This window comes from Curcuma longa, unplaced genomic scaffold (genome assembly GCF_044706935.1).
Source record: "Curcuma longa cultivar G26 ecotype Majalengka, Jawa Barat unplaced genomic scaffold, ITB_CL_G26_1.1 utg2646_np1212_2152390_RagTag, whole genome shotgun sequence".
Taxonomy (NCBI): Eukaryota; Viridiplantae; Streptophyta; class Magnoliopsida; order Zingiberales; family Zingiberaceae; genus Curcuma; species Curcuma longa.
In genome coordinates, this window is record NW_027435599.1 from 1089974 (window position 1) to 1117446 (window position 27473).

Below are 27473 nucleotides of genomic sequence, written 5' to 3' on the forward strand. Positions count from 1 at the left end.
TTCGTTCTGTAATAAGGAATGTTAAAGTAAAAATAAATAAATTGATCTATTTTAAAATCTAAATTCTAATTGAAATTAACTTTTTTCTTTCTTTCTATTTTCCCTTCTTTAATTTCACTCTTCTTTAATTTCACTCAAATAAACAGATAGTTGTTGGATCGGCAAAGATTTCGCTGTCTGCAAGGCTATTAAACTTCTTTATCGGAGCAAATTTGTTGAAAAATTTCAATTAAATCCAATTAATGAATTTGCAAATGAAATTAAATTGATAAACTTTTTTCCATTATGATACAATTTAACAAAAAATTGACTTTTTATGGGCAAAAATTAATACAAGGTTCAAAATTATGTAAATTATTAAAAGAGTATTTTTTTTTCAAAATAAATTAAAAAGGCATCTCATTATATTATTTATTTTGAAAATATTTTTATTTTCAACACTATCATATCAATTATTATCATCTACCATAAGGTATGATAATTACTTTATCATTATATCTTCTTTTGTTATGATCAATTATAATTTTTTGATTTACTTTTTTATAGATGATCGTAGGACCAATCGTGTGGAATTATTAGGTGGTAAATTTCACCGTTTATAGAAGATAATTACTCTATCATTGTTACAATATTATAATAATTAATATAAGGTTATTATAGTATTATAAATAAGTATTATAACATTGTAATTACTAATATCTAAATGGCTATTACAATTATTTAAGATTTAGAATTTAGAATTTAAAATTCAAGATTTAAAATATAAAGATTTTAATAAACTTATAGTGATTTTGATATAATTTAATTTATTTTAAATTAAGTAAAGAGTATTTTAGTATAATATCATTTTATAAAATAGTTAGTTTTTTATATTATAGTAACCATCAATAACTTATATAACAACAAGTATAGATAAATTATTATAACAACAATGGAACAAGATGTGCCCTTTTGATTTATTTTAAAGATTTTTTTACAATTTATATAATGGGCAAAGATTAAACAGGTGTCCCTTTTTTTTTTTACCGAATTATTAAAAGGGCATCTCATTGATTTTTTTTTTATCAAAAGGATGTTTCATCCTCATGTATAATTATTCAACTATTTTTTATTATATTATTTTTATTATTATATCTCCTCTATATTTTTTTTTTGTCTAAATCCTGAATTGATCGAGCGCATTGTAACAATTACGAAACTGTAATTGTTATACAACTACTAAACCGTAGTTGTTATATAATTGTAAATGTTAAGTAAATTTTGAAAAGTTATAATTTTTATCTTGAATTAAACCATGAAGTAGAATATATCAAATCGATGTTCATTTAGATCTATATTTATTACGAGTATAATATAACCCATTCTTCACCCCTTTTAACATTTTCTAAACAAAATAAAATAAAGTAATTCAAACACAGTTAAAAATATCATTAGAGAATAATAATTTCATTGACATTTTAAATTTATTTTTAAATCTATTTCATAATAATCTTATAGAAATTCATACAGCAAAAGATTTCTTAAAAATCGAACTCACCAAAAATTAATTATTCTCTTGTGATAAAACTCTTCCTTCTGCTCCTTGAAAGATGAAATGATGAATCATTTCCCAACAAAACTCTAATCATGTTTTCAACACTTTGATACTTGTCAAAGTCATTGTCAACGATCAATTTAATCAATTAGTCGACTAGTAAGCAATGCCAAGCAAGTCCGGCAGGTTCATGATCAAAGTCAACTCTTAATTACTTCTCTTAATATGTTCATTTTCAAAGTCAAATCTAGAGGTGGAAATGATTTCCATACTTCCAAAGTCAAATTTTCATTTTAGTCTCTTACCATTTTGCCGTATATCTATAGAAAATAATATAACTCTGGGTTGGCCGGAACTGCGTTACGATCTCCAGCTATGGCGTATTTGTAAGAATCTAATTGAGAAAACTTCTATGGGATCGGATCGACCACTTCAGGGATTGAATCAATGCAACTAACTGAAATTATCATTTTTTTAATAGAAAATAGTATATTGACTTTCAAATACAATAAAATGTATCTTAATTTTTCCTTGTTTGGTTCGATATTCTTCATCTCTCTTTTCTTTTCCTTCCCATATAATATATATTCTAATACATATATACAAACCCTAAACAAAAAAAAACACTTGTATTAACAAAGGGGAATCATAACCAAAATTATATTCTCTAAATTAATTAATATTCCACTATCTTCACTCTCATTTTTACCTCTAAATTAATCCACTAATTGAAGGCCGGTGAACTGCTCGATCGCCGGTGAAATGAAAACAACCCCCATCGGATTCTACTGGCACCGCTGCTCCCTTCCCTGGCTCCGCCGGCGGCTGCTGCTGCCGTTCCTGGAAGTGCTGGTTTTGCTGCACGATCGATCTTCTCCACTTCCCCGTACAGCCGCCGGTCAGTAACCGCCGCCGAGCCCACGGAGAACGACCGCCTCATGGGCCCGGAGACCGGGAGCGGGCGCCGTGCGCCGACGCTGCCGTGGCGCCGGAGCTGCCTCCGCCGCTCGACTACTTCCCCTTCATCATCTTTCACGTCGATCACCACGTCGTTGGTATGATTCCTCCGATCAAATCCTCTGCTCCGGACGAAAGCAGGGAGCCTGTCGATGGGGACAGGGGTGGCGGCGCCCGCCGGCGTGATGGTAGCCCGGCAGAGCGGGCAGTTGGCGTTGGACTGAAGCCACGTGTCGATGCAGTTCACGTGGAAGACGTGGAAGCAACCCGGCAGCAACCGGATGGTCTCCTCCTCTTGGAACTCGCCGAGGCAGACCGCGCAGTCGCCGGCGCCACCGCCGGCTCCGCTTTCCTTGCGGTACTGGAAGGTGGGGATTCGGCGTATTTCCGACGCCGCCAGGCCGCGGGCCCCCATCGACAACATCATGAAATTGTCGCGGAGGCGGCGCCGCGTGCCGCCGAGGGCGGCGGGCCTCCGGCGGCAGAAACAGAACGGGGCGCCGACGAAGTAGTAGGCGAGGAGGAAGATTGCGGCGATTAGGACGCCGAGGATAGATAAAGTCAGCACGGGTAGGTTACCCGACGACCGAGAGGGAGGCGGAGGCGGCGGCGGCGGCAACGGCAACGGCAACGGAGGAAAAAACTGGGACCAGAAGTCTGGAGGAAGCGGCGGCCACCGGAATCCGTCCCGTGACATGATACCGGAAAAGGTGAAAACAGAGGAAGTGGAGCAGAGAGAGAGAGAGAGAGAGAGAGAGAGAGGACTCACTGGAAGAGCAAAAGGTTTAGCTCCGTGATTAAAGAAACGATGCAAGTCAACGCAGAAGAGGAAGAAGCAGAAGACGACCAGGACCAGGTCTCCCGGTCGGAAATTTTGCTAATGGGATTTTTTGGCAATAACAAAATTTAGAAGCACTTTTTTGAAAAAAGAACAGATCGGATAACTCGAATTCATGCAAAATGTTCAATTCCACTGGTCATCTCTAGTGTTGCACCTACTAGATTCTGTTGATCGTTCCTCTGGTCGTCGTTCGCGGTTAATAAATCGGATGTAGTTCACCTTCGATATTCTATATCATTACTGTGAGAAGTGCTTCAATAATCTATAAGTTGCATTTCATTCAATTAGATCAGTCAGAGTTCATATTTGATATTTCCTTCGAGTTGCAGCAGCTCTCGGTTCAATCGGATGGGATCAAACACTGTGTTTCGCTATTGCGATAAACCAAACTCAGCTATGTTGTTGTAATAAAATTTAGAAGCATTTTTTTGAAAAAAAAACAAAGGTAACTCAAGCGTTTTCAATGGGGGTATTAAAATGGAATTTTCCGCATAAAAGGACTTGTTCAACGTTTTCATCTCTTAATTTATTCCTAATAAAAGAACAAAGGGCATTAGTCAAGTCCATGGAGTGGACTTTGTATTTAGGGTCACGTCAACCTACTCGTTTTCCTTCGTCTTCTTTTGTTAAATTCTTCCAATGGATACTCAAGCGTCCAAATGGGGGAAAAAATCTAATGTAAAAAGTCTTCATGTCGAAAGAAAATTCCTACAAATAAGATGGTGAGGAAACCCTACCGTTGCACCATTGTGGCCAACCGAATGACCAAACACTAACCAGAAGTGGATGCTGATCCTTTATGCAACCACACCAGAATTAAAAGGGTTTTTTTTAGTGAATTCAACGAACGACCCCCTTAGTTGAGTTCCACACCAGAACAGAGGTGAAGTCCAACAACTTCACGAGGTGGAAACCCTAAACTAAAGATCTTAAAACTGAAGATATCATCTTCGCGAATTAGTCAAAAACTTGAAATCATCTAACACAGACGATGAAGTTAACAGTTCAATATGATAAAGCAAACCACAGTGATGCTAAATCAACAAGATCCAAATCTTCTCTTTGATATCGGTTACGAGACGAGATGAACTCGGAGTTTTCGATGGTCATGGAGTTTCCCTAGTTGATACTAAGTACCGCTTGCATTTGCAATCAGGATAGATGCAAATGCAACATCCTTTTTATTCCCACAATGACATCATTAGTGAAATAGAAAAGTTCTACCAGATCACTCTTCAAATTCAATCATCTTTCGAATGTCCTTTACCACCATCCATGCTTGATATTCAGCTATTATCTCGTTCTGAAGTTTAGAGTCTCTCCACAACTGTATAGATCAAAATAATCAAACAGAAAAAATTAAAAATTGTATGCCACTTCAACAAAGAAAGGTTGCTAGTTATACCTGTACTGTCGGCATCTTCTGCTCGAGTTCCACGATTTGCAAGAAAAAAGGAAACCATTAGGAAAATTTATTGATTACACTACATTGATTGAGTAGTGGAGGTGCAAAAACAATCTCTAGATGAAGACATGATAAAAAACTAGCTAAAACAAGATTGAAAGTATAATGATCTGATAGGTTGAACATATCAAGAAAATACAGAAGGTTTCTACCGTCATTCTGATAAATGCACCTCATAAGATGTCCGTGATAACTTTTTGAACCAGTGGAATAATAATTCATATAGTCATTTATTGGATCAAATAAAAGTATAGGCTGTAAGCCAGGTTTCAAATCTTGTCCTATGTTGGTTGACACAGGCAAAAATATCATTCCCCTTATCAGCCAACACAAAACTCCTTCGAGACTCAAGGTGAGAGAAGAGCAATCTTTCAGGCCTTCCACGAGCTGCAACGCAAAGCAAGGGGCCACTTCTAGCCTTCCGCAAGTAGCAACTAGAGACAACGACCAAGGAAGGTTTCACAATGAGCTTCTATAATGAACTGACTCACAAGATATAAAGCTCAGCAATGAGTTTCAGGCCTCCTTGACCCACAAGTAGATGCAGATGCTTTTTTCCAACCTTCTGCAAGCCGCAACAGGATGAAAGGGCTAAGTTTCTGCTACTAGACGACACACAAGGAGAAAATGAGGATTTCTCTCAAACTGCGTCGATGTTTGATGAGGTAAGCCATCGTCTACTCCTGCTCCTCTTCCTCTTCTTCTTCTTCATCTATTAGAGTTTGACATGAGTCTGATCTAGATTTTGCAAAGCAGCACCTTCCTCTTCCTAATTGGTGTCATTGGCATCATGTGTCGGCATAGGTGAAACAACACCATAGTATCACGTTTTGTCTAGGGATCAAACCTCAACTCCAAATGATATTTCAAACCTTAGTTATGTACGGATCTAAAACAATAAGTTAATAAACCATATGCATTTTAATGCATGTTAAAACCAGACAAGAAAGTTAAGAGTTTGGATTCCTAACATAAATATTGCCCCGCAAAGATTGAGCTTAGCGAAAGCAGAGACTATTACAAATTCAACCCATTTGTCTTGGTACAGATGTAAGTTTTAATTCCTCATGTAACAATGACATGGACAATATCATCTGGATAGGAGGCATGTTCCATCATCCGATGTATTATCCTTTTCCACAATTTTGTTGCTAATGATGAAGTGTCTCACGACTTTTAGGAACAAACAATTACAAGTCCCAAAATAGTCATTCCGTGAGATTTCATGGACAGATATGTTTCCAACAAATCTGTTAGTAGTCTGTCCTCCCAACCACTTTTAAGTTAGTTATGGCGGATTACAAACTGTTCGACACTTTGAATTAATTATGACAAAAGTGAGGTGAACAAGTCACAAACATCAGATCAGGGAATCAATAACCATATTTGAAGCAAATAATATCAGAAAAGAAGATGGGATAAGACAATGGAGGTAAAGGCCTTACAGTAACTCCAGCACGATTCACAAGCCTTTGAGGAACTGTGTTGACATCAATGCTATAGAACCTTATGCTGCATCTCAAAACAACATATAGCTTTACTCAAAGAACATAAAAATTATGTGAATTAGTCTAAAATTACAAACGTGAATCTATTACAACAAAAATCAATTCCTGACCTTGGGTAATAATCAGCTGCCAGTCTTTCCAATTTGGGTTTCAAGTATATACATTTTCTGCACCAGCTTGCCAACCTACATACATAGATAGGTCAAAATTTTAAAATATCACTAATATGATTAGGTGCCATGAGGAAGATGTTCCTACAGAATAACTTCATCTGAGGAGTTTGAAAAAGCAAATATGGTATACACCAAAGGTCTCTTAGACGCATGTTGTCATATATGGAAAGGAACTTGTTCATTATTTGCATCAAATTAAATGCAATATTCACATCAATTGATGTAGGTAATTCTAATCTATCAGATTTAACATGCACAATCTGATGAAAATACAGTGATACAAACCCTATTTACAAAGGGGGATGACCGTTCAATAAATAATTAGTCATTTATTTTCAATTTTTATTAGAATATTTCTTGTAGACAAATCCCCACAACAATCTTTTCCAACCCAAGCAAGGCAGTTCAAACAAGCCTCTGGTTGGAATCCTAGCATAGTCAAATCGCCTCCAATGAACACATCATCAAACAAAGTATCTACATTAGATGAGCAAAGGCACAACAATCATCACAACAAGGTTGAAGTCATCCCATCTAGTGACCTCGTCCTCATTCGTGACCTCTATCTACAGATCTATACCAGTGTGTCATGTCATAGCCTTCCCAACTATGTCACCTTGACTCAATCACCTTCAACAACCACTCCTCCACTTGATGAAGACTCAAGCACATTCTCCTAGCCTTACCCGACTTGAGAAGTCTCAAGCGATCTACAAGAACGAGTTTTATGCAAGCTAGCACAAAAATTGAACACGAGGGGAATAGGAGAATAGGGGGAAATGGGAGAATTTTGACAAGGTTTAAGAGAAATTTACTGAGTAACTCAGTTCATATCTGTTCAAATTGTTTTTAAAGACAACAAAATGATATGATACAGCTTTGAACGGGTAAATACAATGACCCATTGAACAATGAATTAGTAGTTTGTTCTATTTTCTCTGTTAGAAAAAGTTTAATTTCCTCTGACAAGTTACCACTCTTGGTCTTTCGTTGTGACACAATCTAATATATATTAGTCATGTGGCTTTTGGAACCACTCAATAAGATAATCAAACAAATTTGAACACAATCAAGCTTGACTCAGCTTGTTAACAACACTACTACTCTCCACTAGCATATCACCCATATCTTTCTTTCCTTTTTCAGTTGTTCTCCCTTACTATGGGATTTTAAGCCCTAACATATTTGAATAAACATTAAGATGCACCTTAGAACCCAAGTGGTGAAACGGTAAAAATGAAACAAAGACCAACATAGTTGTTAGCTTTCAAGCTGGTTGTTTAGTTCTTAATGAAATAGACAAGGTAAATATTTATTGAAAATGTGTACAACTCATTTATCATCCAATTTGGGATCCTCATTTCAGTTAATCAACTATAGAAGCCTTTAGTCTAGTAGGTGCCAATTTTTCCCACTATTAGTAGATTATATGATTTCTTTCAGCTCTGAATGCCATTGATTAGGAGAACATTGAAACCGAACTCAGAAGCTCTTTAGGATCTGTTACCATATCATATTCTACAAGCACACTATGAATAATGGAATATGAAGAATGGATTCCCAGTGATCCACTTGTGCTATCTAATCTTTGGGTGATTTGTGAGCATAGAATGCCAACTAACTAACACAATTTTCCCCCTAGCTGAAACAATAACCCTAATTTGACCAGTAGCTTAGCAACCGTAACCAAAGAATCAAATCAAACTAGGGTTCTTGACAGAAAAGCCGAGCAGAAAATTGAACGTACCAACTCACAAGTTAGGATCAAGACGAGAAAGCATTGAAAGGAAAAGTAAAGTATCGAACCATAGAATAATGACCGGCTGCTCGAGTCGATGTGCTTCAGCGATGATCCGATTAAACTGCTCCTCGTTGGCGATAGGCTCGAGTGGGACTGAAGTAGGCGACTCATCCTCTTCCCTCGAGGTCACGTCCTCCTCCTCACTCCACGAGGAGGTGCCTCCAGTGACGCAAGAAACGGCCCCTCTGTACGGCCTGATCGAGGAAGTGGAGAAGGAGAGGCTTTTGTGGTCGAGGCGGAGAAAAAGACGAAGAGACCTCCGTACGTGGTGGTGGTCCGGCGGAGGAGGGCAGTGGAGACGGCGAGAGGCGGTGCCGGGGACGCGGACGGCGGAGATTTCCATGGAAAAGAAGCGGACGAATTTGGCCATTTAATCCTCAGTTGCCTAGCTATTTACAGCATGGCCCCGAAGTTTAAATATTTACCTATATATATTCAAATTAGTATGATGTTTAAAAGCAGATAAACGGTGATCGACGAGAAACAACATTGGCCACAAATTGAAATAAAAGATTTATTATTTTTTTAAAAACAGATAAATGAAAAAACAATAAATTGAAATAAAAAATATGATTAAAAATAATTTCAGATAATCCATTAGTAATGAAAGAAAACCAATATAAGAATATTTCAGATTGAAAAATATTTTTGAACTCTTATTATTTCACCCCTAATAAAATGAATAATACCACCTTGGAGTATCAAGTTGCTTAAAAATCATAATCACATCTTGAAAAGTATTTATATTCATTTAACATCAAAAAAGGATCACAGTAACACTAGTGCTACACCATCATCCTTAACGATATGTTCCAAAAATGACGTTTGTAGCAGCCAGAAATGTATTGCTCACACTCACTGTTGACCCAAAAAACAACCCCTGAAGAGGTACCATATACGGGTCGTGGCGGTATATTGTCGTATCGTAACATGTCCTATGATATCAAAACGAACGAACTGTTATTTACACCATCTTTAAACCGGTTTGGTTCACATAACGGAGCACGAGTTGGGGTTCTCGTCGCTGAAGAGCTGCGGTGCGTGCACCATATCGAAGCGGTGCTCGTACCCACCGTAGTACTCCATCGCGTATCCCGCCGGCGCACCTGCCGCCGCCGCTGGATTCTCCTTCTCCCCTCCGCCTCCGCCACCTCCTCCTCCCCCTTTCCGCCTTTCTTTTTCTCCTCGCCGCCGTCCTTATTCTTCTTCTTCTCCGCGTCGCCGCCACCGTCGCCTTTATCCTTCTTAGGCTGCACCACCGCGACGTCTCGCTTCAGCTTCGACTTCAGCTTCTCCGGCAGCGACTTCGCGTCCATCGTCCCCTTCACGGTCACCTGATCCGTCTGCGTGTCGAATACGACACTCTCGACCCCTGAGTGGCACAACGGTAATTAGAGTCGATACAGAGTCGAATCGGAAAGGAGGAAGAAAGCCAAAAGCCAGCGAATATTCCCAGTTGCTGCTGTGGAAGGTACGATAGAAACCGTACATGTTCAATGTGATGGCGACGAAAAAAAACTGATGGAATTTCGCTTTTACTCCTCCCCAAAAGTGAAAAGGTTCGTCTAACCCCTTCGAATTTCAATTTTTAAATCGCTTCGGTTCATCCTCAATCGTAAAACAGAAGAAAATTTTGACAGGTAGAGTGAAATTTGTCAGTGCATCGAAAAAAAATGAAGAAATAAAATGAAATTTAAAACTCACCTTTGATTTTGAGGATGGTTTTGCGGATTCGACGGATGCATCCTTCGCAGTGCAATCGAATTTTAAGCGTCACCGTCGTCACCACCAGCTGATGATTTTGGGATCATGAAAAGAAAATTAATGTTGTAATTGTATTTTCTGAAAAAAAAATCTACATGATGGTATACTTTTTCTTGAGGCTTCTTCTTCTCGTCGGTTTGCTTGGCGGCGGAGGGTTTTTTGGCGGCGTTGGCGTTCCTGGGGAAGTTGGCCGGCGAGACGAGGTCGACCTTCTTGTGGCTCTTCGCTTCCACCTGATCTCGAAGCTTCCACGGATCCAGCATTCCCACCACCGTCAGCTTCCCGGTCCCAGCATCCGCCTTCACCGCCTCCACCCCTAACCTCGCCGGAGATATCGATCGGAAGAGGAATGCATTAAGGAAGAGATCGACGACGAGATGGCTCATACCTTGGGTGCCTCGGACGGATTTGATGACTTTTTTGGAGCAGCCCTCGCAATGCATGTCGATCTTCAAGACGACGGTGATGCTTCCGTCGTCATTCTTCTGCGTTTTTCCCTTGCCTCCGCCTCTGTTTTCCTCATCGTTTTCTCCGCCTTCGTCCGTCGCCTCTACCGCAGCGTTGCTGACCATCGCCGGCCCGTCCTCGCTCTGTTGCTTCTTCTTCTACGACGAAAGCCAATACGAGCATACAATGGATCAAAGGAACGATCGATCGGAGGATGAATCGAAGGAGAAGATGGAGCTCGATCGTACCTTTCCCATGGCGGCTGCTCTTCGCCTTCTTTCTTTTTGCCTTTTCGAAGCGAGGAAATGGAACCCAGCGAAGGGAGGCCGAAGGCAATATATAGACATCAATGGTGAGAACATACCCACGGCTCACCCATGTAATCAAGAATGCTCTTCCTCAAAGCAGCCAATAGAAATTCTTGGTGAAAAAGCGGTGATTCGCTCGCGTAATTAGGCGACGGTCATGCATGCATCGATAATACGCGCGGTGTCGGTTTGGAGGGCGCAGGAGAGCCGTCCGATGTGGACCATCACGGGAGAAGAGTCCGTTACGCTGCGACACGTAGCAGCATCCGAATGGGTAAATAATTTTTTTATACGTATGAATAAAAAGAGAGTAGATAATACATTTCCAATATAATGGAAGTAAATTTATCAGCAATGCCAACTTTCTGGGGGTAAATTTATCAGCAAAATGTTCAAACCCTAGTTTGTTGTTTCTATATATATTTGTTCTTCTAACTCTGTGCCATTAGGAAGCTTTCTTGAGCTCGGTGTTCTTCTTATGATTCGATCAAGGTTTAAATTTCATTTGGCTTGACTGCAAGGTGTTAGATCATCGTCTTGGTTGTGCTCATAAATTTGAAGTAGAGGAACTTGACAAAGAGTATATCATTGAAACCAATCGTAATACCTTGCAGGAAATATATATGCCTTGAACGTGCTCTGTAGCTCATTTTTCGCCTGCAAGGTACAAACTTTGGAAGCTTAAAAACACCTCAAATTCGAACAACATAATTCAAGCAAACAAACACCTGCTAGGCCTCCAATGGATAGAAATTTCCAGCCTTCAAGGAGGTTCTAATCGCCAAATCCATGTCTCCAACAGTGGTTTGATCTTTCCATCCATCAGCATTGGGCAGGGCTTGCGTCCTCCACACTCCAAAAGTCCCTGCAATTAAGCCAAACCTGAGATCAAGTACTAAAGATGGATCGCGAAGCTAGCAGAAATTCACCATTGAATCCGAAAAATGTGTGGGTAGTAGATGATCCCACTTCTTGATACATCTCTTGGAGGTGTGTCAGCAATCAGCATGCATTCATCGCTACGATGAGTTTTTTAGGTCGAAACCATGACTTTTTTTTTAACTCCAATATTGCTCGATTTAGGGTTCAAAGGTGTGAAATTGAATTGATGAGTTCTAACATCGCATGATTAATGATCAAACGTGCGAACTCATATCGATGAGCAAAGATAACATTGTAAAGCTTCGACGATGCATGATTTAGGGATCAAAAGAATGCGATTTTGCAACTAGGGCTCACCAAACTTCCAACTGACCTGCACCAGGGCGGGGTCGGGTTGGAAGTCGAGGTCGAAGATGGCGACGAACCCACCCCCAATCGCCGGCGTAGGGATTCTCGAGGCCTTGGAGGAAAGCGCCGGATTGGTAGCCGTTCCGGCTGGTGCGGAACGCGTACTTGATGCGGACGCCCTTGGATTCCCACGACCTGCACTCTGGCTCCACCATTTCCTGCGGTTTGGAGCTTCGCGACGAACCTCGACGAACAGATCGCCGGAGTCGTCGAGGACTTGATGATGATCTTGTACGATCGCCATGATAATAATGCTTATATTTAGGGGGCAAAATGCTAAAATAGTTTTTTTTGGTTATTTTGTTAATTATTCCTAATATTTGCGTCATCCTCGCCTCCGTACATTCCTTTCTGAATTCGACGGCCAGATCTTTCCATTCTCAGTCGATCGACGGATCGATTGAGCCCCCTTCCATGGTCGGTCAGAGGCCGTGCTTCGGCGCGCATGGAAGCCCTCTGTGCGGTCATATTTTCCATTTATACTTGCGTGGACGCTTCTTCTTCTTCTTCGCTTGATATCTGTGCTTCAGGAGGAGATCGAGAGGAGAGGGATCTGAATCCGATCGAGAGGAGATGGAGAAGGCGATTAATCGGCAGCGCGTTCTGCTTCAGCACCTCCAGCCCTCGGCTGCCACTTCTTCGCCTTTGATCTCGGTAATCGCCACCCCTTCTATTCTCTTTCGCGATCAGCGTTCGTGGATTTCTCAGGATGTCATTTCCCCTACCTTGATTCGACTTGTAGAAGGTCATTTTGTTGTTGTTAGGATGGATTCGATCTGGGAAATCGATGCTCTTTACGGTTTTAGATACTTAATTAGTTCGCCTGTTGCGTTTTGAATATTTGATCGCAGGCTTCTGTGTGTGCCGCTGGGGATAGCGCTGCTTACCAGAGGACCTCTTGCTTTGGGGACGACGTTGTGATTGTCGCGTAAGTCATTTTTCATGATCACATCAGTAAGATCACGGAAAAAATTATGATATTTTTGAATTTTGAATCTCTTTTTGAAGCTTGTGATTCACTCCTTGGGTGGTAGGCCATCGGTCTTCAACTGTTTATTTAAAAATGTCGTTTTCTCAATAAAAGTGAGATAATCAAAGCGTTTTTTTTAAACACACTTTAATCAGTACGATACACGTTGTGATTGGGTTAAGATACTTCTCGCCCTTATGTAACTTGTCTCATGATCGCAATTCCTCTTTTTTCCAATTGTGTATAAACTCTTCATGCATTTGGCTAAGTTTCATTTGTCAAATTGTCATGAATTCTGTTTTTTTTGCCTTAATTTTTCTTGTTCTTTGCTATGGTTTATTAACTTTCTATTAGCACTGGTTCCATTCTGATATTTGTTATCCAAAATTCCCATGTAGTGCTTACCGAACCGCAATTTGCAAGTCGAAGCGAGGGGGTTTCAAGGATACGTACCCTGAGGAGCTGCTTTCTGCTGTTCTGAAGGTCTGTGCTTCCACAGATTTTTGTTTCATGATATAGAGATCAAAGAACTGAACTAATCCTGGAAACTCTCTCTGTATTTTAGGCTTTGTTGGATAAGACCAAACTCAATCCAAATGAAGTGGGTGATATAGTGGTTGGTACCGTTCTGGCACCAGGCTCCCAAAGAGCAACTGAATGCAGGATGGCTGCATTCTATGCTGGTTTTCCTGGTAGTTAGACTTCTTTCAGATTGATCAATTTTTCTGCATTTAAATATGTTTAATATTCTCCATGGGCATTCTTCCTTCCACAGAAACTGTTCCAGTCCGAACTGTGAATAGGCAGTGCTCATCAGGACTTCAGGCAGTTGCTGATGTTGCTGCCGCTATCAAAGCTGGGTTCTATGATATTGGTAAATATCATATGGCTTACTTGTCTTCTTGATGGAGTTACAATCTCTTGCCAATCTTCTACTGTTGTCTGTCTATGCAGGGATTGGTGCTGGGTTAGAATCCATGACTGCAAATGCAATGTCTTTGGATGGTCCAGTAAATCCAAAAGTATGGTTTTTGATAATAATATATACTTTTTTTCTCATTGAATTGTTTTTATTTTATTTATTCCTAATTCACATTGTCCGAGTGCTTTAGTTGAACGAGTTTAAACAAGCCCAAGATTGTCTTCTTCCCATGGGAATTACTTCTGAGAATGTGGCACAACGCTATGGGGTGACCAGGAAGAGCAAGACCAGGCTGCTGTGAGTCTGGTTATTGTTTATGTTGGCCTTGCCATGTTGCTCCCAATCATAGATTTAGCCTTAGCTTATTTTACGTTCAGGTTGACTCTCACAAGAAGGCAGCTGCTGCCACTGCTTCTGGTAAATTTAGGGAGGAAATTGTTCCAGTGAAGACAAAGGTAGATGATCCTATCTCAATTATAAGATCAGCATTAAATAACTATCACTTAAAGACTTAGTATTCCTTTATTTCATCCTTTTGACGATGTTATCTATATCAAAGATTGTAGACCCAAAAACTGGTGAGGAGAAGCAGGTGACCATTTCTGTTGACGACGGAATTAGGCCAGAGACATCTCTCTCTAGTTTGGCAAAGCTAAAACCAGTATTTAAGAAGGATGGAAGCACAACTGCTGGTATTCAAGCCTTTTCATCCTGTAGTATAAATACAATATCAGCCGATCCTTCACCGATGTTTTTCGATGCTATACTTTATTGTAGGCAACTCTAGCCAAGTAAGCGATGGTGCTGGAGCTGTCCTCTTGATGAGGAGGGATGCAGCAACGCAGAGAGGACTTCCAATTATTGGTGTTTTCAGAGCCCCTTGAAGCAATTAAAATCTTTTCTATACAGTGAATATGCTAGATCAAGCTTGAGATATCGCATAATGATGATATTCATGTATTACTCTGTTGTTTTCGAAGCTAGTTAATCCCAACTTCTGTGGTGACTCACTTTGATACATTACTTGACATCAGCTCATTATAATCCATTAGTCATCTATGGTTCTTTTAGGAGTTTTGCTGCAGTTGGAGTGGACCCTGCAGTGATGGGAATTGGCCCAGCTGTTGCAATTCCAGCTGCAATAAAATCTGCTGGCCTTCAGATTGAGGATATCGACTTGTTCGAAATAAATGAGGTTTTATCCTTTGTGGGCAAGTGGTTTTGATGGTCTTCTTTTCTGTATATTACCTGAAACTTTTGCTTTCGAATAGGCATTTGCGTCGCAATACACATACTGCTGCAAGAAACTGGAACTGGATCCAGCAAAAGTAAATGTTAACGGGGGTGCCATTGCTATCGGTCACCCCTTGGGCGCGACAGGTACTTGTCTTAACATTTGTTCTCTGTGGAGATTTAAGTATCTTGAGATTCATGGTTCTGTTGTGGATTGTTGCAGGTGCTCGCAGTGTGAGCACACTGCTAAATGAAATGAAGCGCAGAGGCAAAGATTGCCGGTTCGGGATCATCTCCATGTGCATAGGTCTCCGTCTACACTCGTTTAACCGTAGTTATGCGCTACGAAGTTTCATGTTTGAACAATTTGTCTACATGCTGCTTGCAGGTACTGGAATGGGCGCCGCTGCTGTCTTCGAACGAGGCGATGCTGTGGATGAGCTCACCAATGCCAAGAGGATCCACTCCAACAACTTATCATCCAAGGATGCTAAATAGGACAACTCTCCAGGAAGTTCCTTTATCGACATTGGCAGATAGTAAAGGACACGACCATTGATAGTCTGGAATAAACTTCGGTAGAATTTTGCAAAATTTGTATGTTACTAGAGTACAAGTTTTGCTAGCAAGTTAAACATATGGGAGTAAGAAACATACCGACTTATATCGCACATTGTTCATGTGCATTTGGCTTCACTGACCGAGTGCTTTTTCTCGATGAATTTGCTGGATTTATGGCTTTGTGAATCAATAGGTTGGACGAGCTATAAAGAGCCCTCCATAATGGACTCTGTAAACCTCCATAAACTAAGAAGCTTCAATCGAACATTTCAAAATATAGAAATCTTATCTGAAACATTTTCCATCATGAGGAACTCTAGTTAACTATAAAAGCTTTGATGGCAAATCAACCTTCAATTCAACTTTGTCTACCAAGAACTAAAAATAATATAATTTAAAAAGAATTGAAGAGCAAACCAAGTTGGAGCAGCATCAACAGTCTTCTTATTAGCTACATTGTAATCTATGAGACTTCAGCATTTGTATGTTGAACCTGCTTCATTTGTCGACTCTATTTGATCTTGCACCATGTTAAGGCAAGAAACTCATCTGAAAAACCCCCTATTTTCACTTCCCTGGCGTAGCCGAAGCAGCCCGTGGAAGTTGGCATTGAACACAGTCGGACGAGGCATTGGGCAACGGGCAGTTGTCTGTGACACTTATCCGTACGGTCTGGTGCTTCTCGTCGTTGGAGGGAACATGAACAAGAGCATCCAGAATGAGGATGTCCCAGTCATTGTGACTTAAAAATGAGAAGGTTGTTTCGTCTGCAGAGCAAGGAGACAAAAATTAAGTTTCGATGAAGTCATTGAAGACCATTATCTGATGTTAGTGAACAAGCTTGATACACTGCTGGATAAAAGGTTGTTCGGTCAGCGATACATAAAGAAAATAGCTTAAATGGCAGCGAACTTGGCTCATTAACAAAGCTCCTGAGCCGTTTATAATAAAATTGTTTAGAAATTTGTCCAAGGATTGATTATGTTCTTATTTTTTATTTTTAATACAAATATACAAAGAATATGTGCATATTTTTCATACTATTTACACCTAAGATATGTAATATCTTATCAATTTTATAGTTTTAAGTATATCTATAGCATGTTAAGATTCAGAAATAAAATATGCTTCACTTATTCGATCAATGATTTAACTAAATTAAAACAACCATTTTGCTAGTTGAGCTCGGTAAAAGCATAAGCTTGACAAGATTTGTGAGTGCGTGTGTGTGTTGCATATGTAACCATGAATTTTTCATCATTTCTTCTAATTTATGAATGTCGATTTGACAATGACTGACCACAAAGAGTAGGAACAAAATAAAAACATTGTCTCATGGAAAAGAAACGAGTTTCATGTGTTCAGTAGTTAGACCAAAGCAACCAATGATAAAGCAAATTTGCAAGAATTCAAAACCATGGACAATGGAAGGATATCGATTTTATCAGCTCAACCAGAGTGTTGTCAGGAAAATGTTCTATTTCCATCCGGTAGAGGGAATATAAAAATTCACCTAAAGGGTCAATAAGTTCCTCTTAGAGTAGTGTTAGGTGGATGTTCTCGGTGCGTTGGCCTCTAGAAGAGAATGCAAAGAATGGAAACTTTCGAATTCCATATGAGATGGCCTATAGTCGATCAAATTTTAATTAAAGCGAGGACTGAGATACTAATAGCAGGTTTCATTTTCCTAATTTCATGGAAAGTATAAAATTTTATCTAGGGCACCAAACAGAAGCATTGTGTGGATCCTCCCTTGGTTCTCATTGAAAGAAAAGTTCTTGTAAGAAAATCATCATGCACGAAAACTTGTGTCTAAATAAGGAATCAATAGAAAAAGCGATGTCAAGCACCTTAAACATAGAGCAAATCAACAAAATATGCAAGTAAATGGAAATATGTATGATAAAAAAACAAGTTGCTGAACGAAAGGTAAACCTCCTCGTCGGATAGCCTTCAAGTGGAAAATGCCAGTTCCTTGCGGTCCAGAAACAGGAAATGTGGAAGACACTGAATGTCGTCTACGACCTACTGCAAGAGAAGCATCATACCACGGACCCCTTACAATTGGCGAGCCTAGCAACTCCACTATCTGTTGATTTTGGCTAGCCTTTTCAATTGCCTTACTGAATCAGATGAATATAAGAGGGAAACCATAAGATTCTCATCATGAACAGTGTTCAATTAAAAGAAATAAGAAACTATCAATTGATTATGAGATCTTTGGTAAAATCTAACATGAACTTTGAGCAGCTATGAGAATGGTACTCCATGTGATAAAAACATCAGATTGGTCTACATGTTTCTCACTTAACATCTACTTTGGTCACAAAATTTAGTAGGATATTTAAACTGGCTACAATTGTCTTAAACTGCTAGCAAAGATAAACTATCAATTCAACCTAATCCATAATTTGGAACCCAATTGGGAAAAAAAATGAAATATTTGTATACAGTGAGACCTAAAAACCCTATTTCTTGGAACTGGGACTGCGGCTATGCAGAAGAAGACAGACCATCAAAAGATAATCCATTCGCTCTATCACAAGGCATAAAATATCTACAGTGGTTCTGTAGCTTATCCATCGGCATCATGCAATCAAATTAACCAGTAGGATCAAATTTTGAGTTCTGGGGAAAATCCGCAGGGGAAAAGGAACTAGAAGTAACAAGGGAGTAGGAAGTGAAGTAGCACCTGCTGCACCGATGGAAGATGGCTAGATCGTTGACGGCGCTGAGAAAAAAACCACCCGTAAGGCTAATCAACCCGATCTGGAACAGTTGCCGGCCCAAAGACCTTTTCGTTTTCCTCCCTGCACTGAAGCCGGAGCCCGCCGCCTGTTCCGTAGCGGAGGAAGCAGCGGTCGAGAAGGAACTGCGAGATGAATCCGATCAACACAACGCAACTCCGAATGGAATCAACAGCAGAGAATCTTAGGAGATAGAGATAAGAAGAGATCGCTTACAGACGAGGCGAGATGGAGATCCTCGAGGAGTAGGATGTGGTGCAGTTGTTGAGGCTGGAGAGAAAGGGAGCAAGAGACGCAGCCCGCCGATGAAACGTCATCGCCTCTCTGCTCGTCCCGGCGGCGTGGAAGGGCAGCGAGTCACGACTCGCCGTCGCCGTCCTTGTCCTTATAAATGCGAGCGGAGATGGCGACTTCGTTTGGGCCGAGTCGAAATTAATTGGGCTGAGTCGAAGCGGATTGGGCTCCTTATAAATTAATTAAATATTTATCTAATTCATAAAAATTATATTATTTCCTTAAATTTTAAATATTTAAATAAAAACCTAAATTTTAAATATTTAAATAAAAACCTAATTTTACTAGTATTCAATTTTTTTTATTTATACTAAATTGGGATGATGTTGATCATTGAAAGATTCTAACTAAAATAAATAGATGAAAAATTAGTGGAAGTGAATATGTATTATACATGACATAAAAAGAATATGTATGGATAGATCAAAATCTAATAATTTTAGATTGAAAAATTATAATTTTTCATCAAATTAACTATGTAAATGGCAAAGTCGAGTTGTGAGGTATGGTTTTGAGCACAGAATTGTAACCATACTGATCAATATGTCCTGTTATGAACACAAAAAATCTGTATACAATTACAATGTGCCTTGGCATCTCAATAAAGAATGGATAAGTCAATTATGGAATGAAGAAGAATTCACACATTTACTAATCTTTTAAACACTTTTGAAGTTGCCATCATAGTCCTAGCCCTTTCCATTTCCCTTTGGATTGAGTATCGAATACGGAGCAACCAGACTTAATCTCTCTTTCATTCCTTGTTCAACTCTGTCCCTTTCGCTGGTACGCGATAGACATGGCCCGAAGTCTGTCAGTTATCTGAGTAAATGATGGTCGTGATGCGGGGTCGGATGCCCAGCATTCCTCCATTAGGGTTTTCCATTCAGCATTGCAGTTTTCAGGGATTGTTGGTCGAAGCTTGTCGTTCAAAATTCCTCCTGTGATTTCATAACACAGCATTCAAGAATGTAACAACCATTTAGCATAATGTGTAGCAATTTGGCTAACAATCTGCATAATCCGACACTATATTACTAGAGAAAAAGAAAAAGGGCATTCATCGACCGTGCCAATCTTGTAACTCTTAGAAGATTGTCTGTAACTTGCGAGGTCTACATGGTTTGAGGCTTGGTTTAGTTGATGCAATTATAATTTTACAAGTAAATTTGTCTTTCTAATGAAGAAAACAATTGTTGTATTACAAGTGAAAGTATAATGGTAGTTACCGATGATAGCGCCACAGTGCATGTTTGCGTAGGGTTCTTCACCGGTCAGAATTTCCCACATTGCTATGCCAAATGAGAAAACATCGACCTAGAAATTGCAAGAATAAAGAGACAAATCAATCGACGCTAGCAAATGTTAGAACAGTCTAATATTAGTACTACAAATAAAGTCTAACCTTTTCCGAGACCTTGTTACTGCATCCATTCAATAGCTCAGGTGCCATCCATGGAAGGGTCCCTCGAACACCACCGGAAACTAAGGTGTTTCTTTTGATCCTCGACAAGCCAAAATCTCCAACCTTAAAGAAGACATGACCGAAAATTCAAAATATGGCAATATCTTCAGGATTAGAACTGGAGGTGTAATAAGAATCCAAGCTTCTTGCTGAATTTATAGATTATACGACAATATTGAATAATAATAAATATCTAAATCATTCATAGACGAGTGTCAATATAGCGAAGTCGTTAGCAAGTTAATCCGTCCGTGCTCAGCAGCGGCCAGCAGATTGACTACCTTTTGAAACCAAAGGTTCCTTCATGACAAAAGGCATGTCAATATTATTTTTAAAGACAATTCAGCTGCATCAGTAGTATATGATATGCAAGGTACAACGATATGCAAGTTCAAGTTGAGCTGTATCATTCATAGACATGCCCTACCTTGCAAACCGGCCGTTGAGGATCTCTCAAATTCACCAGCAAATTGTCACATTTGAGATCAAAATGGACAATATTCTTTGAGTGCAGATATTCCATCCCAAAAGCAGCATCCATTGTGATTATAAGTTTTTTACGATGATCAAGTGGTCTGTGGAAAGCTCGACTTAGAATAAACAAGCAACTTCTGTGTAAATAACAATGATATTACGAAAAACTATAGTGGATTCACCTATCCTTTCTTGGTAGGGCATGTCTGAGTGATCCATTCACCATGAACTCCGTGACAGTGGCCAATGTTCCCCCGGTACCATCTGGAACCACCCCATAGAAAGCAACTACATTTGGATGGTGGAGCTTTGAAAGAATCTTCGCTTCCCTCCAGAAATCCTTAACCTGCAGAAGCAAGATTTCGATATTCATGAAAGCAAAATCAGCTTGTTACAATTTTTTTTTTTGTTGACTTAAATTTATAAAAACTCAAGCACAGCTGAAATGTTTTAGGTTCTATCATATAGTCTAAACTAAATGAAGTAACAATAGGATGCATTACGTTAAGGGGAGGAATTGGTGAAAAAAAAGGAATTTAATGTGAGGAGAGGAAAAATAATTTCTTTCTTTTATCCTAGTTATAGGTGGATGGATTTGACAAGGAAAAAAAAAAGGTTGAACAATTTCGACTTTCTTGGTCTGTTCTGCAAGGCAAACGACAACCACATAATGCACGATGAATCGGTAGAGAGGCAGAGATTGGTAACTTGATCCTAACAGCCACAGTAAAACTGAAAATGCAGATTATAAAACATATGCATGGGCTTAAAAAACTTTAGTGAAAACTAATCCAGCTTTCTATAAAGTAGAAGTATATAAAACTTCAATGAAGGATTTGGTTATCGACAAACCATATTTTCTTGCTCAGATGACTTCCCCGTGAAACAGCTTTTTTTGATACGCTTGATTGCAACATCTGTTCCCCGCCACTTCCCATGATAAACAGTTCCAAATGTACCAGATCCCAGTTCACGTAGCTCCTCAAGGTCAGCATTTTTAATGATCTGACAAACTTAAAACAAAATTTTAAATAAAATACTCAAGCATTTGTAACAGAATTAAAATAGAAAACAGTTGTCTAACATGTCTTTCACTAACAGAAACCATGGAGATCCATGCCAATATGAAACGCCAGTCAAGGGAAAAAATTGATTAATCATAGACATGGAAGTTTTTGGAACGAATTGTCCATAAACCAAATAATGATTTTTTTAAAAAATATCCTGGAAAAACACAATAGATTAACCATAGATGAAGAAGAAAACCTGTTCTGGTGGTGAATAGGGGAAACATATCAAGTCTGTGAAATCAATTATAAGTAGTTAACCATTTGAACTTTGAAAAAACTAAATATCATGCAGGAAAAAAAACATGCATTGAAGTTCATGAAACCAAATTCAAGAAAGGGCGACAAAAGGTGAAAAGAAAATAATGATCACTAATACAACTAATGAAAACAAGGAAAAGGAGTTAGTTTAAATTTGAATTGTAGTTTGCTTTTGGTGATTGTTCTATTGGTATCTTTTAATTTATAGTAGTTTAATTGGGGATTATTGTGTTTTCAATTACTGTTAATTTTCTTTTAATTTGGTTTGTATAGATTCTATAGAAGTCTTGTGCTTAAATGTATTAATCATTTTTTAATTTTTTATTTAGTGTTGCATCAGTTTGGTATGAGAGTAATTATGTGTTGTGTCAATTTGGCACAAAGCGTTCTTGTGCAATGAGTCGATCTTGATGCAAGCACAAGAACCCACTAATTGATGTATCACAAGAACACTGATACTAAATAAATGCAACACCAATTCGAACTCTCAATCATAAAGAAAACTAGAATGAAACTAATGAAGCAATGAGATACCTATCAAACACAGAGAAACCAAACCTCAAATTAATCAAACATTTTTTATTAATCAAAAGCTGATTATTAAACAGAGATGCTAACTTTTATATACTTAATACCAACCAAAAAAAGAAAAGGAAAGAAATACCACTAACTGGGAAGCACGATAGTGTCAATATGGCTCTGTGTTGTGTCAATAAGTACACCAAGATTGACCGGTACAAGATACATAAAAAGATGACAAGCAGAATAATATAAAAGCAATTCCATTTATTTTACTGCATTTTAGTTAGTTCAGCAGTAAGTTTTTTCTACCGTCTAAAAGATAAAGATTGTAGGCTGAAAATTTTAGTTATTATTGTCTATTTACTTATTATGGTGAACATGAGATAGATAAACACTCATAAATATATGAATTGCAACAAAGGTAACATATATCATAAAACTATAATGTGTTACAAACCAAAAGAAAGCTTAGTCCAAACATAGCTGAAATTGTTTTTATACAGAACAAATTTTCACAGAAAAGAATTCCAGCAATGCAGTGATGATTATAAAAATATATCAAATCATCTATCATTTCACCTGCAAACCGTAGATCCCAGCTTCTAATTCAGCCAATGCAGCATCGCTTATAGAGATATCCAATTCTCGTGTTTCATCTTTCATGTACTATAATTATAGTGAAGCCGCCATATTGAACATGAGGAACAGTGTTAACAAGTTAAATATATAAGCATAAGAAGAAATTTACCTACCTCATTTTCAGTTTGAGGAGAGATATCAACATTAGTCATTTCTAGCAATATTGAGGAATGGTCATTTTCTATATCTTTGACAGACTCATGAATCACGTTTGTTTTTGCTAAAACTGGGATGCTAGAAGGACTGGCATCATCTTCAACAGTAACAACTACCTCTATTGGAAAGTTATCAAGCATAGACTCTTTGCCTACTTCTTTCAATTGCTTATTACTGCAGATAACATCTCCGGTAGGAATGCAATCTAAATCATCCTGATTAATATGAGTTTGATCGAGGCGAAAACGATCTCTCTCAGGATGGCCAACCATAGCAGGGTTCAATAACAAAGACAATGAAGGAAGGTTATGGGAGAGTACATCTTGGTCCAGACCAGCATCATTTGGCATAATAAATGACATGTTAGTTCCAGAATTTGAACTTCCAAATTCTTGGTTAGTCTTGATATTCTGAGATTTTATGAGTGGAAGATGAGAGAGAGGTTCACTCGACTGGATGTAAATTACACCACTGGAATTTCCGGCACCAGAGCTTTCTATACAGTTCATAGAATCGTTTAAGTGCAGTGATTCTATGGAATTATTAGACTTAACGCTGTGTGATTGAGAAGTTAAAAAAGATGAAGGCATGGGAAAGGATCTTTCAATTGTCTCAAACTCTTCGGAATAAGCATGTGAGGCATTGGGACCAAGCATCATGCTTTTGTTCGTGGAAATCTCTGGTTTTTCATACAGACTGTCTATATGAATCTTATTATCTGGAGGTTGGATAGCACACTTTGTGATATGCACAGTATTATCTTCAGAACAACCATGGAACAAATATTTTTGTGGGCCAATGTTAAGCTCATTTATAACTTTGCCGCTTTGATGCTCTTCATTTGTGTAATTTGGAGTCTGGTAATGAGCATAAAAATTTCCACATAGCTCTAGCTGTTGAGAATAGGGAACCTGAGCACCGGTGGATAGGGCTTCTTGTGATTGAAAGTGAATATCCAGCTGATTAACACCTAGGTTTTCTTCCTTAGGCTTCAGTCCATGTGAGTTACCTACATTTAACGGTTTAGAATATGGTGATGCATTGATGAATGTCGTAATTTTCTCTGAGGCATCAGAAATTCTCCTTTCACCCTGATTTTGAACAATTGAATCAGAACATTCAAGTGTAATTAGTGGCTCAACTAAAGCATCTGATTTTGTTACTAGATACAAGTTGTCTTTGTCTTGTCCATGACCTCTTTTTGAATCAAAAGCTACTTCCACAGGAGCAGGTCCTCCAGGCTGGTAACATGGAGAAAGATTGGATTCATGGTGGGTGAACTGTGGATCGCATGAGTTTTTTATCTGCCTGGGACTCTGTAATGGTGTGCCTGCACGAGATCTTACTGGCAGCTGAATACCAATAGGTGGCTTATTGCGAAACTTAGCTCCTGGAGCACTTGAACTGTGCGTTGAATCAACAGCATAATAATTCCCCACAGGTTTAGCTGCTGCAAATATATGATCCTCACCTGAGTGCTTCTGAGGATATCTGGTGTCTTGCTGATTAGTTGGCCTTGGTGAAAAAGGAGGTGATTGCATGGGGGTTTTCTGCCCAGAGTTGAAAAAGAATTCAGAAGCAGGACAATTCATGAAATCCACAATATTGTTCTGGGTGTTCGGTAGATCAATTAGATCAAGTTGAGGACAAGAAGGAGATTCTCTATGCAGACTTGGAGTAGTATCGAGAAGATTGCCTACCTCACCTGGGAAGCTGTTTCTTCTTGAGTTCTTCCTAGGGCTTGGCTCTAGCATGTTATTCACAGCAGAAACATACTCATGCTCTGATCTTCCATGCAAGCCTAGTGAATCAAGAGAAGGGTTCTCAGTTTCATTAACTAAGATCAGAAATAATCGAGGTCTTTTTGATCCATCTGATTTCTCATTCCCACAATACTCTTCCATCATATTCTGCAGGTCTTCATCTGATGCAACAGATATTAAAGCATCCAGTTCCTCACCTGGAAGCTGATACTTGATGGTATGAGGTTGCTTGCAAATGGCAAGAGTTTTTTGCATGAATTCTTTCCAGGTAATATTGTTATTGACGGAAATAATTCGAGTTTCACCACCTACATACCTCAATTTCGCATCACCTGGTCTGGGGAAAATTTTGCCCCCAAAGCTGCAAAGAAACTTCATCTTCCCACAGTGAGAGCTCTCCAAGGCCCCAGATTCCGGCCAATGGTAATTATAAACCTGACCAGGCTGGTGAAAAGCAAAAGTGGTTTCAGAGTGCTCATCCCCATGGTGCCCGAAAGCCCTCCAATTATCCTCAGAGATAATCCCATCAACATCCCACTTGGCATTCAGATGCCCTTCGCCCAAGCTAGAATTTGAAACATCTGAATATACTTCACAATCTGATCCCCTCCGACCAATGGTACCTGTCAGATCTTCATAGCCTGATTGGAAATTCTGGAGATCATTATAAGCAACTCTTTGCATAAAAACACGATCCATTTTGGGTGGAAAAGTTCTCTCCATCGAAGAGGCTTAATTTCCAAGAAGATCAACAAACTACCGTACCCAGAATTATTAAACAATGGTATTTAAACTAGCAGGAGCTTTTAACCTGCAGCACTGGAACCACCATGATTGTCCATCATCGGATTCATAAAACATTCATCCTCCATCATCTTGTGCATTTTGAAATTTATTGATAGCAGTAGTTTCCTGAATCCAACTGAAATGGTTCTGGCACGAACAAAATTTCCTAGGCAATTTGTGTCAGTCTAAACTCCTTAAATCACCTCGAGCTTTCAAACTTTTCGGGAGGAAGAAATTTCTAGCCACAATTCTATCAACCAAAAGCACCAAATTTTTTACCTAAACCAAGCATAACTGTAAATCAATTTGAATTGAAATTGCACATTACAGTTACCTGCAAAAAATTATCAGACATTGAGGAAAAGGTACTTTTACATGTTAAAATCGCATAATCTGATTCATATCCAGAAAGTTTTCTTTAGAAGAGATGGACTAACAAAGCTGATCGGAAAAACAACGTCGAGCCCTCAATAGCGTAGACGGCACCGATTGAATAGAAGAATTAGAGAAAACAAATAGGAGATTGTCTCCTTGTAATACCAGCAAGCAAAAAAGCAAGAAGGAATCCTTACCAGGAATAAACATGCGTTCCCAAGACAGAAAAGAGACGGATCCACAAGATGCACGAGCAAGAACCAAGCTTAAGATCGATCCCCAATCCGGAGTTCAGAAGGAATCAGGAAGAAAAATATGGATTTGGATCGACAAGACTTCCATCTCTACAAGTTTGCAAAAAATTCTCTCTTTTTCCTAATTCCATTCCCTTTGCTCTGTTTGTGGCACGGAATAATTAAAAGCTCCGAAGATTAAGGGAGAAGAACATACATGCGAGAAATGCGGCACCAAAGCAGCTGGATTTAACGCGCTCTACTTCCTCTTCGTCGCGCTCTCTCTCTCTGTCTCTCAACAATCTGCACCCGCATCCGCATCGCGCATGAGACATCGTCGCCCGAAACTCGATTTCACGCCCTAAAAATAGCTTTTCGAACGAGCGGTGCGCCTCCATGCAACGGAATCACGAGTTCTGGTGGCAAAGATGAGTCGCCAACGATCTGCCATCGCTGGCAGCGACGTTGTTGCGACGCGATCTGGTCTAAAGACCTTCGATCGGCACCGGCCATGGCGTGTCACGTTGGTTTCCAGCCAAAAGGAAGCAAGTTTGTGTGGTTTGAGCGTTAAAACTAACTGTAGTCCATAATTTTTATATTTATAAGGGCGTTTATTTAATAATGGGCAAAGAGTTTTAGATATTATTTTTTATTCGATAAAAATCATTATACAATATTATTTTCATTATTACCATATTTATATTATAATATTATAACTACTATAATTATTAAAATTATATTTTAAATTTATCTAATAAATAAATAAATAAATCATCTATTTTCAAAATTAATCGAATATAATCTGAATATTAAATTATTAAAAAAAATTCTTTTCCTTCCCTTTTTGCAAATTTCGGAGTAAAGAGATTAGTAGTTAGTGCAGTTAACAGATGCCCACAAATAGCTAAACGCTTATT

At 39.0% G+C, this 27473-nt stretch overlaps 6 protein-coding genes across 8 annotated transcripts; 1 reads left to right on the forward strand and 5 right to left on the reverse strand.

Annotated features, from left to right (window-relative positions):
* Positions 1-2205: 2205 nt before the first annotated feature.
* LOC141820103 (RING-H2 finger protein ATL1-like) lies at positions 2206-3244 on the reverse strand. The gene has a single exon (XM_074707383.1). It carries the CDS (start codon positions 3186-3188, stop codon positions 2259-2261), a length of 930 nt encoding a protein of 309 aa, XP_074563484.1. The 5' UTR covers positions 3189-3244; the 3' UTR covers positions 2206-2258.
* A 1120-nt stretch (positions 3245-4364) lies between these two features.
* LOC141820058 (thioredoxin-like 3-2, chloroplastic) lies at positions 4365-8622 on the reverse strand. The gene is made up of 5 exons (XM_074707339.1): positions 8285-8622; positions 6416-6490; positions 6243-6309; positions 4738-4755; positions 4365-4659 (listed from the first exon to the last, which is right to left on the reverse strand). Exons 1-5 carry the CDS (start codon positions 8620-8622, stop codon positions 4561-4563), a joined length of 597 nt encoding a protein of 198 aa, XP_074563440.1. The 3' UTR covers positions 4365-4560.
* Positions 8623-9162: 540 nt separating this feature from the next.
* Positions 9163-10747, reverse strand: LOC141819897 (heavy metal-associated isoprenylated plant protein 3-like). Its single transcript, XM_074707154.1, is given in 6 exon segments — positions 9163-9434; positions 9437-9651; positions 9984-10071; positions 10151-10359; positions 10432-10645; positions 10739-10747. Coding segments are annotated over 6 exon segments (900 nt in total). The 3' UTR covers positions 9163-9269.
* Positions 10748-12593: 1846 nt separating this feature from the next.
* Positions 12594-15964, forward strand: LOC141819949 (3-ketoacyl-CoA thiolase 2, peroxisomal-like). Its single transcript, XM_074707213.1, is given in 15 exon segments — positions 12594-12742; positions 12940-13016; positions 13457-13541; positions 13624-13750; positions 13834-13932; positions 14013-14080; positions 14171-14249; positions 14252-14277; positions 14358-14435; positions 14540-14672; positions 14758-14852; positions 15050-15175; positions 15252-15360; positions 15437-15520; positions 15602-15964. Coding segments are annotated over 15 exon segments (1377 nt in total). The 5' UTR covers positions 12594-12661; the 3' UTR covers positions 15712-15964.
* Positions 15965-16093: 129 nt separating this feature from the next.
* Positions 16094-18863, reverse strand: LOC141819898 (uncharacterized). The gene is made up of 4 exons (XM_074707155.1): positions 18738-18863; positions 18467-18646; positions 17710-17897; positions 16094-16541 (listed from the first exon to the last, which is right to left on the reverse strand). The coding sequence occupies exons 1-4, from the start codon at positions 18836-18838 to the stop codon at positions 16342-16344; spliced, it is 669 nt and encodes a 222-aa protein (XP_074563256.1). The 5' UTR covers positions 18839-18863; the 3' UTR covers positions 16094-16341.
* A 475-nt stretch (positions 18864-19338) lies between these two features.
* Positions 19339-26835, reverse strand: LOC141819896 (RAF-like serine/threonine-protein kinase 20). Of its 3 annotated transcripts, XM_074707153.1 has the most exons (10): positions 26774-26810; positions 26521-26667; positions 23357-26282; positions 23184-23270; positions 21607-21759; positions 20937-21100; positions 20708-20855; positions 20221-20343; positions 20045-20132; positions 19339-19756 (listed from the first exon to the last, which is right to left on the reverse strand). In XM_074707153.1, exons 3-10 carry the CDS (start codon positions 25883-25885, stop codon positions 19581-19583), a joined length of 3468 nt encoding a protein of 1155 aa, XP_074563254.1. In that variant the 5' UTR covers positions 25886-26282; positions 26521-26667; positions 26774-26810; the 3' UTR covers positions 19339-19580. The 3 variants fall into 3 exon arrangements, with proteins under 3 accessions (XP_074563254.1, XP_074563253.1, XP_074563252.1); XM_074707152.1 differs by having other exon boundaries at positions 23357-26227; positions 26521-26835; XM_074707151.1 differs by having other exon boundaries at positions 26521-26835.
* Positions 26836-27473: the final 638 nt, after the last annotated feature.